The sequence below is a fragment of the Mrakia frigida genome, assembly GCF_051309035.1.
Source record: "Mrakia frigida strain ATCC 22029 unplaced genomic scaffold BDY24scaffold_32, whole genome shotgun sequence".
NCBI classification, from domain to species: domain Eukaryota; kingdom Fungi; phylum Basidiomycota; class Tremellomycetes; order Cystofilobasidiales; family Mrakiaceae; genus Mrakia; species Mrakia frigida.
Window position 1 is genome coordinate 258,794 of NW_027481249.1, and position 14,799 is coordinate 273,592.

At 53.5% G+C, this 14,799-nt stretch overlaps 4 protein-coding genes across 4 annotated transcripts; 3 read left to right on the forward strand and 1 right to left on the reverse strand.

Moving 5' to 3' along the window:
• Nucleotides 1–1,185: 1,185 nt before the first annotated feature.
• Nucleotides 1,186–2,230, forward strand: BDY24DRAFT_436372 (uncharacterized protein; the record flags this gene model as incomplete). The annotated part of the gene is made up of 4 exons (XM_076644220.1): nt 1,186–1,639; nt 1,712–1,816; nt 1,906–2,074; nt 2,161–2,230. Exons 1-4 carry the CDS (start codon nt 1,288–1,290, stop codon nt 2,228–2,230), a joined length of 696 nt encoding a protein of 231 aa, XP_076493742.1. The 5' UTR covers nt 1,186–1,287.
• Nucleotides 2,231–2,654: 424 nt separating this feature from the next.
• On the reverse strand, nt 2,655–6,837 carry NUP84 (Nup84p; the record flags this gene model as incomplete). Its single annotated transcript, XM_076638174.1, has 18 exons — nt 2,655–2,799; nt 2,892–2,957; nt 3,053–3,158; nt 3,245–3,332; nt 3,405–3,447; nt 3,531–3,732; nt 3,809–3,980; nt 4,060–4,184; nt 4,292–4,500; nt 4,567–4,686; nt 4,830–4,982; nt 5,096–5,223; nt 5,352–5,476; nt 5,612–5,762; nt 5,862–5,965; nt 6,060–6,319; nt 6,419–6,526; nt 6,668–6,837. The coding sequence occupies 18 exons, from the start codon at nt 6,835–6,837 to the stop codon at nt 2,655–2,657; spliced, it is 2,475 nt and encodes an 824-aa protein (XP_076493743.1).
• A 1,454-nt stretch (nt 6,838–8,291) lies between these two features.
• BDY24DRAFT_399513 (uncharacterized protein) lies at nt 8,292–9,603 on the forward strand. The gene is made up of 4 exons (XM_076641839.1): nt 8,292–8,403; nt 8,481–8,902; nt 8,986–9,061; nt 9,130–9,603. The coding sequence occupies exons 1-4, from the start codon at nt 8,356–8,358 to the stop codon at nt 9,205–9,207; spliced, it is 624 nt and encodes a 207-aa protein (XP_076493744.1). The 5' UTR covers nt 8,292–8,355; the 3' UTR covers nt 9,208–9,603.
• A 200-nt stretch (nt 9,604–9,803) lies between these two features.
• On the forward strand, nt 9,804–14,546 carry BDY24DRAFT_399515 (ATP dependent DNA ligase domain-containing protein). The gene is made up of 18 exons (XM_076641840.1): nt 9,804–10,014; nt 10,090–10,191; nt 10,265–10,674; nt 10,786–10,799; nt 10,896–10,964; nt 11,062–11,302; nt 11,440–11,580; nt 11,746–11,847; nt 12,020–12,182; nt 12,263–12,338; nt 12,445–12,530; nt 12,617–12,732; nt 12,808–12,903; nt 12,999–13,181; nt 13,283–13,513; nt 13,626–13,976; nt 14,111–14,200; nt 14,301–14,546. The coding sequence occupies exons 1-18, from the start codon at nt 9,852–9,854 to the stop codon at nt 14,382–14,384; spliced, it is 2,718 nt and encodes a 905-aa protein (XP_076493745.1). The 5' UTR covers nt 9,804–9,851; the 3' UTR covers nt 14,385–14,546.
• The last annotated feature ends 253 nt before the right edge of the window (nt 14,547–14,799 follow it).

Here is a 14,799-nt window from a genome sequence, read left to right on the forward strand (position 1 = left end):
AAAGGAGTGAGAAGTGAAACCGAGCTGGAAAAGAAATCACCGTTCTCAGTTCTTTCTCATCTCGCCGCGACTTTCCCTTCGCGACGCAGGCACCCGTCTAGCTTCCCTACCTCTCTCTCCAAAGGAAGCTTGAGTACTGATATCTTCTGTTTAGAGTCAAACGGAGGAGTTCAAGAGAGGTCTCGAAGACGCGTTCCCTCGACCTCTCGATTCGTCTCCTGAGTTGTTTGGACCCAGACCGAGACACCCAGAAACCACCTCTTCGCTTCAACTTCTTCACGCAACTCATCTTCTCTTCAGAAGGGATGGCTTGAAAGAAAGTTCGGAGAGAGAGCGCAAGGGAAGGCAACAGAGGTGAGACGCGTCTTTCCCCGTGCTCCCCCTCCTCCATGGCGTTTCGTGGACGTCTCTCCATCGAACCTAACCACTGTACCACTTTATGAGAAAAAAAAGCCTCGGATATCATTTTCAAGATGATTACTCTGGAATTTGAGACGTCGAGATGAAGGAACGTTCCCAGAACGACGTCGTGCTCGCTGCTCACCTCGCGTGTTTGTTTTTGGTTTAGCCTTCGTTCTAGTTGAGCGAACGTTTCTCGAGGATGTAGCTACGGAAGGAGACCTTGCATTCTCTATAGCTGTAGTATATACGTCTCGAAGCGGTCGATGAGTCTGACCCTTGAAGGTCGTTGTTGTTGTTTTGTCTCAGAGTCAGCGTCTTTTTCGCTCTTTCTTTGCCTCGAGCGTTGTTTCACTGTTTTCGAGTGATACTATAAATCATATCTTTGACCTGAAGGCATGCGAGGCCTGGTCGTTTTGACTCTGAGTTAGAGAGGTCGAGCGAGACGAACCCTACACCCCCCATCTGAGTCGTTTCGACGCGTCCGACTCCCGACCGACTTTCTGCGTTCTGCCTTCTCGAAAATTGCCCTCAAAAGTCCTCGCTCTTAATCATCCGAACGAGTTGATTCATATACTACCTGTCTGAATTTGGCAGCAAAACAGGGGGAAACCCACGAAACCTTCGAAGTTCGTTCGACATACCCCTTTCTCTCCCTTTGTTCCTCCCAACGCTCACCCAGTCCTAACCTCCCTCTTCATGATCCTCCTCCAACCCTAGCTCCTACAGTACCTCTTCTGATCCTCTCCTCTTCTCGTCCCCTCAACTCGAACTCAAGACCCGTCCCTCGTGCTGCAAATCGACGCTCGGATTCCGTCGCGCTCCCATCGACCGCCACCCTCTCCCACCCGCCCACTTCCTCCCTCTCTCTTCGTCCACCTTCAAACCATGACCTCTTCGCCTCTTCTCAAGAGTCTTCTTGCTGGGCTTCGAAGAAAGAGAGTGAGAGAGGGAAACTCGGGGGATTGCTGTGGATTTGAGGAGCGAGGAGGGTGGAAGAGGGAATTGAGAGAGTGGGAGGAGAGGGGTTCGAGAAGGAAGGAAGCGAAGGAGAAGGATGAGAGCTTCAGGGTCGAGGAGAGATCGAGAAGGATTTCTGAGGAGGAGGTGGGAGGTGGTCATGGTGGTGGGTCTGAGGAGTCGAAGAAGAAGAAGAGAGGCGGGGAGGGGTTGTGTTCGTTCGAGAAGGCGACGTCTATGGTGGGAACGGTTGCGAGACCCCTTAGCGTTGAGCAACGATGTGAGTGGGAGTCCATCGAACCAGCCTCATATCGACAGCTTGCTGATCGAAGTTTTTTCGTTCTCGATGCAGGCCAAATCGACGCAGCTCGAGCGTTGAGACACGACGCGATCTTTCTCCACACCACTTCCAAACGATTGGAAGCTCTCGAACAGGCTTCTCAACTCCTCTTTCAAGGTAGGTCTCGCTCCTCTCTTATCCCTTATCCCTCTACTCTTCTGCCGCGTCAGATATCTGACCTTCGCTTCGCTTCCTCGCTCATTCAGCCTACAACTCCCATCCTCAAACGCACCTCTCCTCTCCCCTCCTCGACTTGTCCGAACAACATCTCTTCAGCGCGGTCAGCCGAGTCCAAGACGCTCTGAAGAAGGCTATCGATGGAGCTGTCTGGGTTCGGTATGCAGATCCCGAGTCGCTACGAACTCCTTTGGAAAGGTCCGTCTCGTCCGACGTGTTGTCTGTTGAACCGGCCGTTCAGAGTTGAAGAGTTTGACTGATCCGGAATTTGCTTCTTTCGATAGCCTCGGAATGATGGTCATCCTCTCGGACGATCTCATGCACGTCACTTCCTCTCCCGCTCGAAGGACTTGATCGACGCGACGCGACTTCGGCTTCGTCCCCACTCTTCCACTCACTCCTTACCTCCATCGGGATGGTTTCACGCTTAGTTAATCTCCAATATATATACATATATGTACACGGAACTCATTCGTTGTCTTTCTTTCGCTTCGCAAACCTCTTTCTCTCGTAGACCCTCACTCTCCCTCCTCCTCTGCTTTTGACGCCACCTCTTTATCTCTATCCACGCACCTCGATACCCTGTTTATAGCTTTGCCTCGATCTGATTGTCGATGAACACCCACTGCGATGCGATGAAGCAAGTCTCCTGCGATCTTATCCGTTCGAGTCTGAGAGCGTTCCTGTTCTTCGAACGAGAGGCGAGACGACAAAGGGAGTGGCCCGTATAGGCGAAGCCGAGTGCAGATCAAAGCATGATAGATAACAAATAAGCCTGCTAAGTAGAGACAGAAGAAGAAGGAGCGTTGAAGGGGTCCTGGTTTCCCTGGTTTCCGGGCGTCGCGTCAACGAGGCATTCGAGGCTTGCTCGTCGGACGAGGGAGAGGTAGGCTGGGAGACGGTTGTGCTGAGATTGAATGAACCTGGAAGCGAAAGATCGAGAGGATGGGAGTTAGGAGGCTGAATCAAAGGGATCAGACGAGAGGGACGAGACAAGGGAGGAAACGAGACTTACTCGACGAAAAGCTCGAACCGCTCGTCCGCTAGAAGGTTTGGGAGTTCGAGGACTTTTTGGAGGTTTCTGAAAGATGGAAAACGAGGCCAAGACAGGCGAGTCAGCTTCGGAGAGTAAGGAGGACAGAAAGGAGAAAGGGAAGCGGAACGGGAGGAACGAACCCTGGAATCAACTCCCTCGTCTCGAACAAAAGGTTGTGCAGCCTGAAGACCAGCTCAGGAACGAAGATGTGACGTATCCGAGCAAGTTCGGAGAGCCGTCGCTCGTCTGGAGAAAGATCGAAGCAAAGAGGACAGGTAAGCTCGAGTTGAGAAGGTTCGGGCAAGTCGACGACATCGAAGAAGAGAACTCACCTTCCATCGTCTCGCCATCGAGATCGAGTTTGAGCCACGAGGACTTGAGGAGGTCAACCGTTGCGAGGTGAGCCTTGTCGACCGTTGACTGAAAGGAGAGAAGAAGCGAAATAGGAGTCAGATGCGAAGACGGAAGAGGAAGACGCGACGGGAAACTCACGGTGAAGCTCTTGAGCCAATCGAACTGATCGATCTTGAGGGTACTGTTCGTCAAAAATAAAGGAAAGCAAGAGTTGAGAGGTTCGTTTCCAGACGCAAGAAGGCGGGAATGAACGCGTCGACTCACTTCGCCTTCGGTTTCGTCGCGCCCAGCTCAGCACATCTCGTCAAGATACCCAACACCTCAAACAGCATCACATGCTGCATGTACTCCGACGCTTGACTGGCGATCTCGTCGTCGTTGGTGGAGGATGAAGAGGACGAGTAGTTGTAGAGTTGTTGAGGGAGGAGAATGAGGAGTTCTTTGGCGGCGTGGACCTTTCCGTAGGCTGTTCGAGGAACGAGAACGAACACAGGACTGTCAGCTGAAAAGTGAGGCAAAGAAAAGACGGAAATGAAACGCACCGAGGAAGAATCGAACGAGGTTGTTGGCCTGGATCAGAGCCTCGGGGTACGTTTCCTCGCTGACGGTCAACCATTCGAGGGATCGAATCAGAACCCAATCGGGACCTCCTTCGATGACTCGAGTCGAGAAGTCGGTGACATCTGGTTCGGGATCGTCTCGTCCAGGCATAGACTGGTTCGGAAGAAGCGAAAGCAAGATGGAAGAACGTCAGAAGGAGAGGAGAGGAAGAGGTCGAACGAAAAGGACTGACCATGAAAGTCTCGTTCATCACAAGATCCACCGTCAACTTCGCAACCTCCACGAGATCCAAGCCGTGCTCTTTGGCTCGAAGTAGAGCAACCTTCCGTTCCTCCTTGGTAGCTCTCGGGTTCATAGCTGTTGAGTCGACGAGAGAAGAGGAGACGCGTCAGGACCCAGCCGAGCCTCCCTCTGAACTCTACCCGGGCTCGAAGCTCGAAGCTCGAAGAAAGAAATACACTGACCCTTCAAGAACCTAGCATAACTAGTAGCTCCGTTCTGCTCTCCTAAACTAGCAGCATAAACAGCGACGAGCTCCGACTTTCCCTCCTCTTCGAGGACGTCGAGGTAGGCCTGGAGGATGATGTTGGCTGGTTCGAGGGGAGGGTCTTGATGGAGCAGACGCAGGTAGATAACGAGGTGGGCGAAGAATCGGAGGAGAGGAGGGTAGAGGCTGTGAAAAGAGAAACGATGGTCAGGTAGGAGAGGGGATCGAGAGGGAGAGGCGAAAGAGACTCACTCTGGCGAAACAACGTCCTTCATTCCGTCCAATGAGTTGGCGAACTGGATGAAGAGCTCGTCAGTTCGTCCGAGAATGACGTGTGTCATGGCCATTCTGTAGGGGTTTCGAGCGGCAGCACTGGATGAGTCGAAGGACAACGGGAGAACGGTGCGTCAGTCGGTCGTTTCCTTCGCCTTCACGCCTGCGTCCTTCCCGAGGCCTCGTCGGCGTAAAGAGCTTCGAAGATACATGAGAACCGAGAAACGACTTTGAGGACTCACGCAACTCCATCTCTCTCCGTCTTCATGACCTGATGAAACACGTCCTCCAACCCTCCTCCAACCCTCGTCCCCTCTCCCTCTCCGTCTCCAGGTTCAGCAACACCGAACTCTTCAGCCCAGAATCCGCCGAGTTCCGACAGTCGTCGATCGATCCTGTTCATTGTGCAGCGAGAGGAAGAGCGAGTCAGTTGTGACGAGGCGAAAGAGAAAGAAGGAGGACGCGTCGAGGATGAGCGACGACGAAAAACCGCAAAGGAAGCACGAACCTAGCCTCAATCCTAGCGTTGATGTGAGCCCAAACATGGTCCTCCCAGCTTCGACAGACGGGGAGAACGGCAGGGAGGTATCCTGTGAGAGTTCCATAGAGAGCTCGTTCGTACACAGGGAGTTTGGTCTGCAGCGAGAGAAAAGCAGAGGCGAGGGAGAGACGCAGAGGGTCAGTAAAGTTGTCGATGAAAACTATATCGACGAGAGGAAAACCACCCGAAAAGGAGGAAGGGATAAACAAGAAACTAAACGTACATTCGAAGCGACAGACCGTCCGATCTTCTTCCACAGAGCTCTGTTTCGATTCCCAATCTCGAACTGCTCCTCCTTCTCGATGTCCAACTCATCCTCGTCGTCCATCTCGTTGGGGTCCTTAGCAGCTGTATCCGTACGAAATCGAAACGATACGCGGAGATGATCAGCTCGCGACTTCCTCCCTTCGTCTCCTGTCCCATCCCTCCTACCGAGCACACCAGCTCAAAATGACCGAGAAGGGTTCATGAGCTGTTACTCACCTAAGCCTCCAATCCACCATCCACTCCCACCTCCTACGAGACTAGCACCTCTCCAGCTCTGATCGTTCGCTCGACAGAGGGCTGCACAATCCTCCGCTCGACCGTAACGGAGGTAAGAGAAGAGAGCAGGGAGGAGAGAGAGGTTGCGGTTCTGTGTGTACGAGGATGAAGAAGAAAAAGAGGTCAGCGTGAGCTCAGGGAAAGTCGAGCTTTCAAGGCTACGAGGGCGGGGAGAGGCCAAGGAGCGCACCGAATCCTCAGCTCCCAACTCTCCACCTCCTCGGACTCCGTAAGGTCTCGAAGGAGCGTCCGGATCCAGAGATCCGACCAGGTTCGTAGGTCTTCCCATAGCACCTGTCGAAAAGCAAACAGAACCGTAGAGGGAGAAAACGGTGAGCTCTCGAAGGGACGAAGCGAACGAGCTCAAACGAACGGCGAAGGGACTCACCAGCTCCTCCTCCTCCTGCCATCTTTGATCTCCGTACCATCCCGGCTGTCTGAGCCCAGTACCCCTCCTTCCTCTCTACGACTCCGAAAGGACTGGTTCCCTTTTGAGGGACCATGAGATGGGAGTGGATCGTCTGCCATTCCGAGAGCTCTGGGTCTTGAGAGATGATGTGTTGGATGAGCGTTAAGGGAGGAGTGTAGGGGTTCAGGGAGAGAAGGGATTCTGGACTGGGTGAAGGTGGTGGTGGTAGGAGTCGTTCGCTGCAAAGATAATAGAAGAAGGGAGCGCGATTGACGATCAGCGACAAGAAGAAGGAGGGAAGGAGGAGGGAAGGAGAGGGAGGGAGGGAGAGGACTGACGAGTAGAGGGTGTGTATGAGGGACCAGGTTGAAAGTTCCAGAGATAGAGACGAGATCTCTTCTTCCGTTGAATTCTCTGTTGAAGAAGCAGAGAGTCGAGACTCCAGGCTAGAGAAAGGAAACGAGAGAGGAAGGGAAGGGAAAGGTCAGCTCAGCTCGTCCTCCCTCCTTCTCCTCTGCTTTCCCTCCCCAACTCCAGCACCTTCTGCGACGAGACGAAAGAAACAGAGCCATATTGTATCCACTCACATTCCTTCCAGAACTCCTGCGAATCTGAGAGCGATTCCTTCGTCGTCGTCCAGGAGAACGAGGGTCTCCTCGTCTCCTCCTGCTTCTTGTAATTCTGACCGACGACCATCGTACGCTCGGAGGATGGAAGCGAACGCATCAAAGTGAGACGTAGAGCTTGAGGCTTCCATGGCCAAGGAGAGATTTGAGAGAAAAAGCGGGCGAGTAGGGAGGAAAGGAAGGAAGGAGGTGCTGTTGTCGTTGGAAGCCTCGAAGCAGCGTCGAGATTTCGTTCGAGTTCACGCCAAACCTCCATCAGTCTCAAGTCCAGTTCATCATAAAATATCCGAACAGAGAAGCCATCGAGCATGCTGAGGATGCTTTCTCGTAGACCCAGAGGTGAGTCTTCCATTCCATCTTGTCGAGAGCGAGACTCGTCGAAGGAAAGCGAGGGCTCAACCTGGCGACGCGCTTTGCTTCCTCGCCGTAGGCTGCCCAAGAAGGAGTCTTGCCGCTATTTCTGGACCGATGCTGACTGATACTCGTGGCTTGCTCGTTTAGTGGAGGTTCTACACGCTCTTGGAGGGATGACCCGCTCGTTCTCGAAGCTCTTTCCACCGCCGATGGTGAGAGCTCTGTTCCTCCTTCCCTTCGTTTTCTCTTCCTCTCCCGGCTCACTCTTTTCTTCTTTTTCCCCGTGATCCACAGTCTCTCCAACCTCTTAACCACCCTACCTTCAAGTTTGTCTCGGTCTCCTCCAAACTCGACTCCTTCCTTGAAGCTGGAGAATCCTACACCCCTTCACAGCTCGCTTCCCTCCCTGCCGAGGTGAGATCAGACCATCAAACCATCATCTCCGTCCTTCGCCAGGCCATCTCGCTCAACGAGGAAGATAGGAAAACTTTCCTCGAAGGCCAAGACCTCGCTCGTCAAGCTCAAATCGAAGACTTCTCCCTCGACACCCTTCTCTCCCACCTCGCCATCGTCGCGAAGACTCCCCTCTTCTCCTCCCGACCCATCGCCGCTGTACGACCCGTTCTCGCTCGAGTCGGACGCCTTAGATCGCAGGATACGGAAAGAGTTATCATCCTGATGGAGACGTTGATGGATCAGACGACGAGTGTGGAAGAGGGAGTCGAGGTTGCGACTTGGATTCTACGCGTCGGCTGGGTGGACGGTGGACAGATCCGAGTCGAAGACCGTCAGAGCCTCATCTACGAAACTATCCAGGAACTCCTTCACTTGGTTCGTCGCCTACAACCTCGACAAAATCCAGGCCCTCTTCTTCACTTCCTCCTCTCCAACCAGCCTCAAATCCGACCCTCCTTCAAACCCGAAAATCACCCTCTCGTCGCTCTCCTCGAAGAGTATTCCCGCCTCTACACCACCGAGAGGAAGGTCCTCAACCCGTCAGCATTATCACCAACTCCCACCGTCCTCGCCCAGCTCGACTCCCTCCGACTCCGGCACCTCGAGCACGTCCGAGCGATCCATCAAACGATGAGGGAGGTCGACAGCGACGTCTTCACCGTACGAAGCTGCACTTCACTCATGAGTGCCTACAACCATGGTCGATCATGGGTCGAAATGGAAGAACTATGGACGAAGATGAGGTCTTCAGGGGGCGTAGGGATAGATCAGAGATCAGTCGCCGTTGTGAGTCTCTCTCTCTCTTCTTTTTTGCCGCGTCTCTGTTCACTTCCGCGAAGATGTTCAGGCTTCTTCTTTCTACAGTACTTCGATGCCTGTGGATTCAGGTGAGCTCAACTCCTCTATACTGAAAGAAGCCATTCAACACGGACTAACGTCTTTCCCTCTTCTCCGTCTCCTCCAGCGGATCTCTCCCCCAAGCTCTCTCTACCTGGCGACACCTCAAATCCTCCTCCTTCCACCTCGAAACAAACAACTACCACTCCTACATCGAGTGCCTAACTCGATGCGGAGCCTGGGAAGACGAACTCATCCCTTTCCTCTCGTCTCAACAAACCTCCCACCTCCTCGACCCGACTACCACTCCTCCCGTCCACCCTGGCTCGTTAGCAGCTACGCTCATGCTCGCCGATCGACTGGTCAAGAACCCTCATCATCAGAGTCTGAGACAGGTGGATCGGAAGTCGTACGAGCTGTTGAGGAGGAGGATGCAGGAGCTGGCGGGAAGATATGTTTGGGAGGAGGTGCAGAGGTTGTTAGGGTCGAGAGAGAGGTTCTTGGAGGTGGGGAAGAAGAAGCAGAGCTTGATGAGAGACAGGAGAGAGAGTGAGTCTTGTTGCTGTTTATTTCGCTAGCGCTGTGAAACGATCGCTGAGTCTCTTTTGATCTTCTTTCGGTCGTTCGTTCAGGGACAGAGCTGCATCGTTTGTAAAAGTGATGGGATCCTGGTTTCACGGGAAGCTCAGATATCATTCGTCCTTCAGGGTCAGTATATATCTTGCTGCGCTTCCTCTGCCACTCGCTCACTGACATCTCTCTTCCTCCTCTTCCAGCTCAACCTTTGGACGACGCGACTTCCCCTTCGACGTTCTGCTCTTGACATGCTCCTTCGTCTGAACTTCGGCCTATAATTCCACCCTCCGATCCGTAGATCGATCCTCACCGATCGTAGTCAACGGAAGAGAACGCGGCGGTTCACGAGTCTGGTCGATGTTGGGCGGTGTGAAGAGGATCGTAGTGAGGGGTAGAGCCTGCTGGGTCAGAGCACGCTGGGAAGGCTCAGGTTGTTCTCTTGTTTCCCATCTCTAGTTTCGTCTCTAGGTCCTGCTTCGGTCTCTTTCCCGCTTGAGCTTTCAGTCCCGCGACGCGTCTCTTCGTTTTCTTCTCCGTAGTAGAGTTTTCACTAATTTGTCCCGTCCACATCAGCTGTATCGACACTTTAACCTAGACTGAAGTTCCGATGCGACCTCTATCGTCTATATATCGTCCTTCCAGCTTCAATCTTCGAGCACCATTGTCTCCAACCCTTCACCTTCCCTCGCCTCTCTTTTCTCTTCGACTTTCTTCTACAAGAGACCCACAACATTCACCATCACCCTTCCTCCATACCCACCCAACCTCATCGCCATCAATCGCCACGAAATCAGCGGAAGAAAAACTGCGCTCTTCTTTCGAACGCGTCTCTCCTCTTGGACGCGAAGGGAAATGAGCTCGTACCAACTTCCACCTTCCCTCCCTTCCTCCCTTCTCGTCCCCCTCTCGAATCATCCCAAGGATGTCCAAGCAATCGACGTTGTTCAAGCACATTTCTGGCGTGAAACCTCTTCCTGATCAACAGAGTACGCTCGACAAGGCCATGTTCAAGAAGAAGGAGGCGAAGGAGAAGAAGGAGGAAGGAGCTCAAGAGGACGTCGAGATGGTGGAGGTTGAGGAGGAAGGTCAGTTTCTTCGAAGCGCAGAGGGTGAGTAGAGAGAGAGAGGGAGCGGGCGCTGATTCTTCTTTGGGTTTTTAGATTCTCCTATCAAGAAGAAGACCAAGAAACGAATCGCTCAGGTCGACTCGGACGAGGACGAGGAGGACGAGCTCAAGCCTTCCGCTTCTTCTTCCTCCAAGCGTGAGTTGCTCATTATATACATATACACTGTCCGCAGTCTAACCTGACATCCTTCTGGCTCCGCTTCTAGCAGCCAAACCCACTGCGTCCCCTTCCTCCTCCTCCTCCAAACCCGCTGCCGTCCACCCCTTCTTCACCGCTCCTTCTCCCGTCAAACCGAAACCCAAGATTCAACCTCGACCTTCCTTCAAAACCAAGAATCCCAAGAAGAGCAGCTCTACTACTGCGGATGCGGAGGCAGATGATCTTCCTCCTCCTGCAAAGAAGAAGAAGGTCGTCGACGAGGAGGAGGAGGAGGAGGAGGAGGAGGAGATGGAGGTCAAGAAGGGAGGCAAAGGGAAGTTGGTTTCAAAGTCGCAGAAGAAGAGGGAACAGGAGGAGGAAGAGTTGGAGAACGCTAGTGGTAGTGGAGGAGAGGAGGAACTGGATGGCGACGAGGAGGAGAGCGAGGAGAGTGAGGTTGAGGAGGCAGTGGCGAAGAAGGTGAGCTTCGATCGTTTCCTGCTTCCGATCTTCCTTCGTTCGTTCGACTTTTGGTCAGAGAGACAGAGCTAATGATCTTTCCGCATACTCGCCTCGTAACCTCTTCATCAGGCCGCTTCAACCATGTTCGTCTGCTCTTAGATCCTCGCTCTCATCGACGAAGAACGTCGAGCTCACCATCCCTTCTCCTCCCTCCCTCCTCATCCCCTCTCCTCCAACAGCGCCAAACTAGCAACCAAGAAGGCCATGCAAGCTACGACCGACTACCCCGTCTGGACTACTTCCCAAGCGTACGTACTTAATCCTCCTAGACCCTTCTTCCCCTTTTCCTTCCTTCGCTTTCGCTCACTCAACTCGCGTCGTCTCCTCCCTCGTTCCGTTCAACAGCGTCCCCTACGCCGCCCTCGTCAAATGCTTCACCAAGATCGAATCCACCTCTAGCAGGCTCGAAATTATCTCGTACCTCACTCAGTTCCTCCTGCTCGTCATCCAAAGGGCCGGCCCTGCCGCTGCCGAAGGAGGAGAGAAGGACGCGAAGGGAAAGGGAAAGGAGAAGGAGACGAAGACGAAGGATGGGTTGGGAGCAGCTGAAAATGTGTTGAAGGTGGTTTATCTTTCGATCAATCGAGTAAGTGGAATCGTTTCGATCTGTTTCAGGTTGGGTTGGGTTGGGCTGACAGGAGAGAGAGGGACGGACGGAGGGAGGGAGGCAAGAACGACGAGAGGGGGAGCGCTGACCTTTTCATTTTGCCTCGTCGTTGACAGCTCTGCCCCGACTACGTTGGACTCGAACTGGGATTGGGAGAAGCTTTGTTGGTGAAGGCTATCGCGGAGAGTACGGGGAGACTTCCGGCGAAGATCAAGGCGGATTACAAGAAGGAAGGGGATTTGGGATTGGTGGCTATGGTGAGTGCTCTCGGATTCGGTTCGGTTTCGGGCGAGAGTGGGAGGTCGGAGGTCGGAGGTTAGGCTGGGGTGGGAGCAGAGGCGGAGGGAATGGATTAAATGGGAGCGTGGAAGCAGATGAGACGACGCGGGCCTGACGCGTTCTTTGATTTCCGTTCTCTTCAGATCTCTCGAAAATCTCAACCGACGCTTTGGAAACCTACTCCTCTCACGGTTCCCTTTGTGTTCAACAAGGTCACTGAGATTGCCAAGACCTCAGGTCAGAACGTGAGTCGCCTTTTCTCTCCTCTTCCTCCCTCGTCCCTCCTCATCTCGAAATCAGCCCTGACTCCTTCTCTCTTCCTTCCTCCTTCCCCTCCGCATGTCCTCTCCCCTCTCTTTTCCTCTCTTACCCGGTCGCCATCCCCTTCGTCTCTCTCTCCTCGTACGCCTGCGTTAGTCCACCACTCGAAAGATCGGAATCATCAACCGACTCTTCTCCGCCTCGGAAGGAGAGGAAGCCAAGTTCCTCATCCGAAGTCTCGAAGGAAAGCTGAGGATCCGATTGGCCGAGAAGAGTGTCATCGTAGCGTTGGCGAACGCGGTGGTGCTTTCGAGGAATGGTGAGTCGGTTCTGGTGCCAGACGAAGAGACTAAAACGAGACTGACTGACCCTTCGTTCGTGCTTCGTTCTCTTTCTCAGCCGACAAGAACCTCTCTCCGGAGAAGATGCAGACGCTTTTGACTCAAGGAGTGGAGATCGTCAAACAGGTTTACTCGTAAGTTGCCCTCTTTGTTCGAGGCGAGAGAACTTCGAGTCCCGACGCGTCGAAGCCCACTTCTCCTTCTTCTCTTTCCCTTCCTCGCTCGCTCGACGAAAAACAGGGAACTCCCCAACCTCGATCTCATCATCCCAGCTCTTCTACGAGTCGGAGTCGAAGGCCTTCACAACGAGTGCAAGCTTACGCCTGGTTCGTCGAGTTGTCGCTCTCTTTCCTCCCTTCCTCGCCGCCGACCTCCAACTGACTCGTGTCCTCCTTTCCCTCCACTTCACCAGGTGTACCTCTCAAGCCCATGCTAGCCAAACCTACCAAGGCCATCACCGAGGTTCTCGATCGGTTCGAAGGGAAGAAGTTCACGTGCGAGTACAAGTACGATGGAGAGAGAGCTCAAGTCCGTTTGCTTCTTCCTCCCCCGCCTTCGCCGAAAGAGGACGAAGCTGACTCTCGGTTCTGGCTTTGGGAACAGATTCATCGAGAAGCCAACGGAACCTTCACCGTCTTCAGTCGAAACTCGGAGAACATGAGCGTCAAGTATCCCGATCTGATGGTTCAGCTGCCGAGGGTACGTTTCTACCCTTCCTTCCCTCTCCCTAATTCTCATCTTCGTTCGAGAGGGCTGACTCTCTTGCGTTCTTTCTTCTGTTGTCGGTGCTACAGTGCATGAAGGGAGACACTCGAGACTTTGTCCTCGACTGTGAAGCCGTCGCTTGGGATCCCGTCGAGAAGAAACTCCTCCCGTTCCAGGAGCTCAGCAGGAGGAAGAGGAAGGACGTCAAGATCGAGGATATCAAGGTCAAGGTTCTTTTGTTCGCTTTCGACATCCTTTATCTCAACGGAGAGGTGAGTTTCTTTCGTTTCACTCGACTTACCCTCGAGTCTCGACGGCGCGCAAACCCTGACCCATTTCGTCTTCTCTCCCTCTCTCCCGCTTCGAACTGCAGCCCCTACTCCAGAAGCAACTTCACGAACGAAGAAAACTCCTCCACGATCATTTCGTCGAGGTCGAGGGAGAGTTTGCGTTCGCAAAGAGCTCGGACGGAGAGACGTCGGATGAGATTCAGGCGTTCTTGGAGGAGAGTGTGAAGGATTCGTGTGAAGGGCTGATGGTCAAGATGCTGGAGACAGAGGACTCGACGTACGAGCCTAGTAGGAGGAGTATGAACTGGTTGAAGGTGCGTCTCCCTGTCTCCTTCCGTCGCTCCTTTTCGGTTCGACGCGTCGACATCGAGACTTTGCACTTCGAACGCTGACCTTCTCTCTCGCCCCCTTCTTCCGCCCCGCCAGCTCAAGAAGGACTACCTCTCCGGAATTGGAGACTCGCTCGACCTCGTCGTCGTCGGAGCCTACAACGGTCGAGGGAAACGAACCAAAGTCTACGGAGCCTTCCTCCTCGCCTGCTTCGACCCCGACACCGAACAGTTCCAAACCATCTGCAAGATCGGAACAGGATTCTCGGACGAGATCCTCGAGAGTCACTACGAGGCGTTGAAAGGGTTGGAAACGCCCAGTGGACCGAGGAAGGACATCCAGGTCGGAGGTGCGAACCCGGACGTTTGGTTCAAGCCTGAGATCGTCTGGGAGGTGTTGACGGCGGATCTGAGTTTGAGTCCGATCTATACGGCTGCGAAGGGATTGGTGAGTTGTTGGCTTCGTTTTCTTTTTTCGAGGCTGCAGTGCACAAGGAGCGGAGGAAGCGATCCCCAGAAACTAGACGAGCCGAGAAACTGACGCGTCTCTCTTTCCTCCTCTTTCTTTCTTCCACCTCAAAGGCTGGCGAACGAGGAATCTCCCTTCGATTCCCTAGGTTCCTCCGAGTTCGAGACGACAAGGATGCTGATCAGGCTACGTCGGGAGAGCAGGTCAGTCGTCGCGGCTTCTCTCTCTCTTGTCCTCTTCGTGTCGTCTCCTCGGTCCTGACCTTTCTTTTTCTTTCCTGCTTTGCGCTACCGACTTCCTTAGATCGCCGAAATGTACGAAGCTCAAGCCGTCGTTTCGAACGGGAAGAAGGGAGGTGCGGCCGGTGGTGGGGATGGGTTCTGGTAGGGGACGACGAGTCGCGTTTCGTTTCGTTTCCGTTGCTTTCCTGTGCCTCTCTCTTCGCTCTTCTTTTCTTGGTCTCCGTAGTACTTTATCTATTTTCATTACGTGTCATTCTCTCGTTGATTTCTCGATTACATAACGCCCCTTCTCTTTGTTCTCCCTACAAATCTCTGACGAAAAAGGAAAAGGGAACGAAAGACTTTAGTTTGTCTCTACCTTCCTTCCTGACATCGTCGAGTCGCTCTGAGAGAATCATGGCTGATGCTTTCTTTGTTGCGTTTCTCTTCGCACACTCCACAGCTCTCGCGACGACGGATAAGCAGACGTCGAGACGAAGGACGCGTCGAACGACGGAAGTCGAAGGTTCTAGTTTCTTTCCCTTCGTAGGTACAGCCAAGAGCTTGAATCGATGTTTTCT

Coding starts and splice junctions, on each gene's coding strand:
- BDY24DRAFT_399513 (XM_076641839.1), top strand. CDS start 8,356: ATGTTCAGGCTTCTTCTTTCTACAGTACTTCGATGCCTGTGGATTCAG. Junction 8,404..8,480: donor TTCGATGCCTGTGGATTCAG/GTGAGCTCAACT, acceptor CGTCTCCTCCAG/CGGATCTCTCCCCCAAGCTC. Junction 8,903..8,985: donor GATGAGAGACAGGAGAGAGA/GTGAGTCTTGTT, acceptor TCGTTCGTTCAG/GGACAGAGCTGCATCGTTTG.
- BDY24DRAFT_399515 (XM_076641840.1), top strand. CDS start 9,852: ATGTCCAAGCAATCGACGTTGTTCAAGCACATTTCTGGCGTGAAACCT. Junction 11,303..11,439: donor TTTATCTTTCGATCAATCGA/GTAAGTGGAATC, acceptor CGTCGTTGACAG/CTCTGCCCCGACTACGTTGG. Junction 13,977..14,110: donor ATACGGCTGCGAAGGGATTG/GTGAGTTGTTGG, acceptor TCCACCTCAAAG/GCTGGCGAACGAGGAATCTC.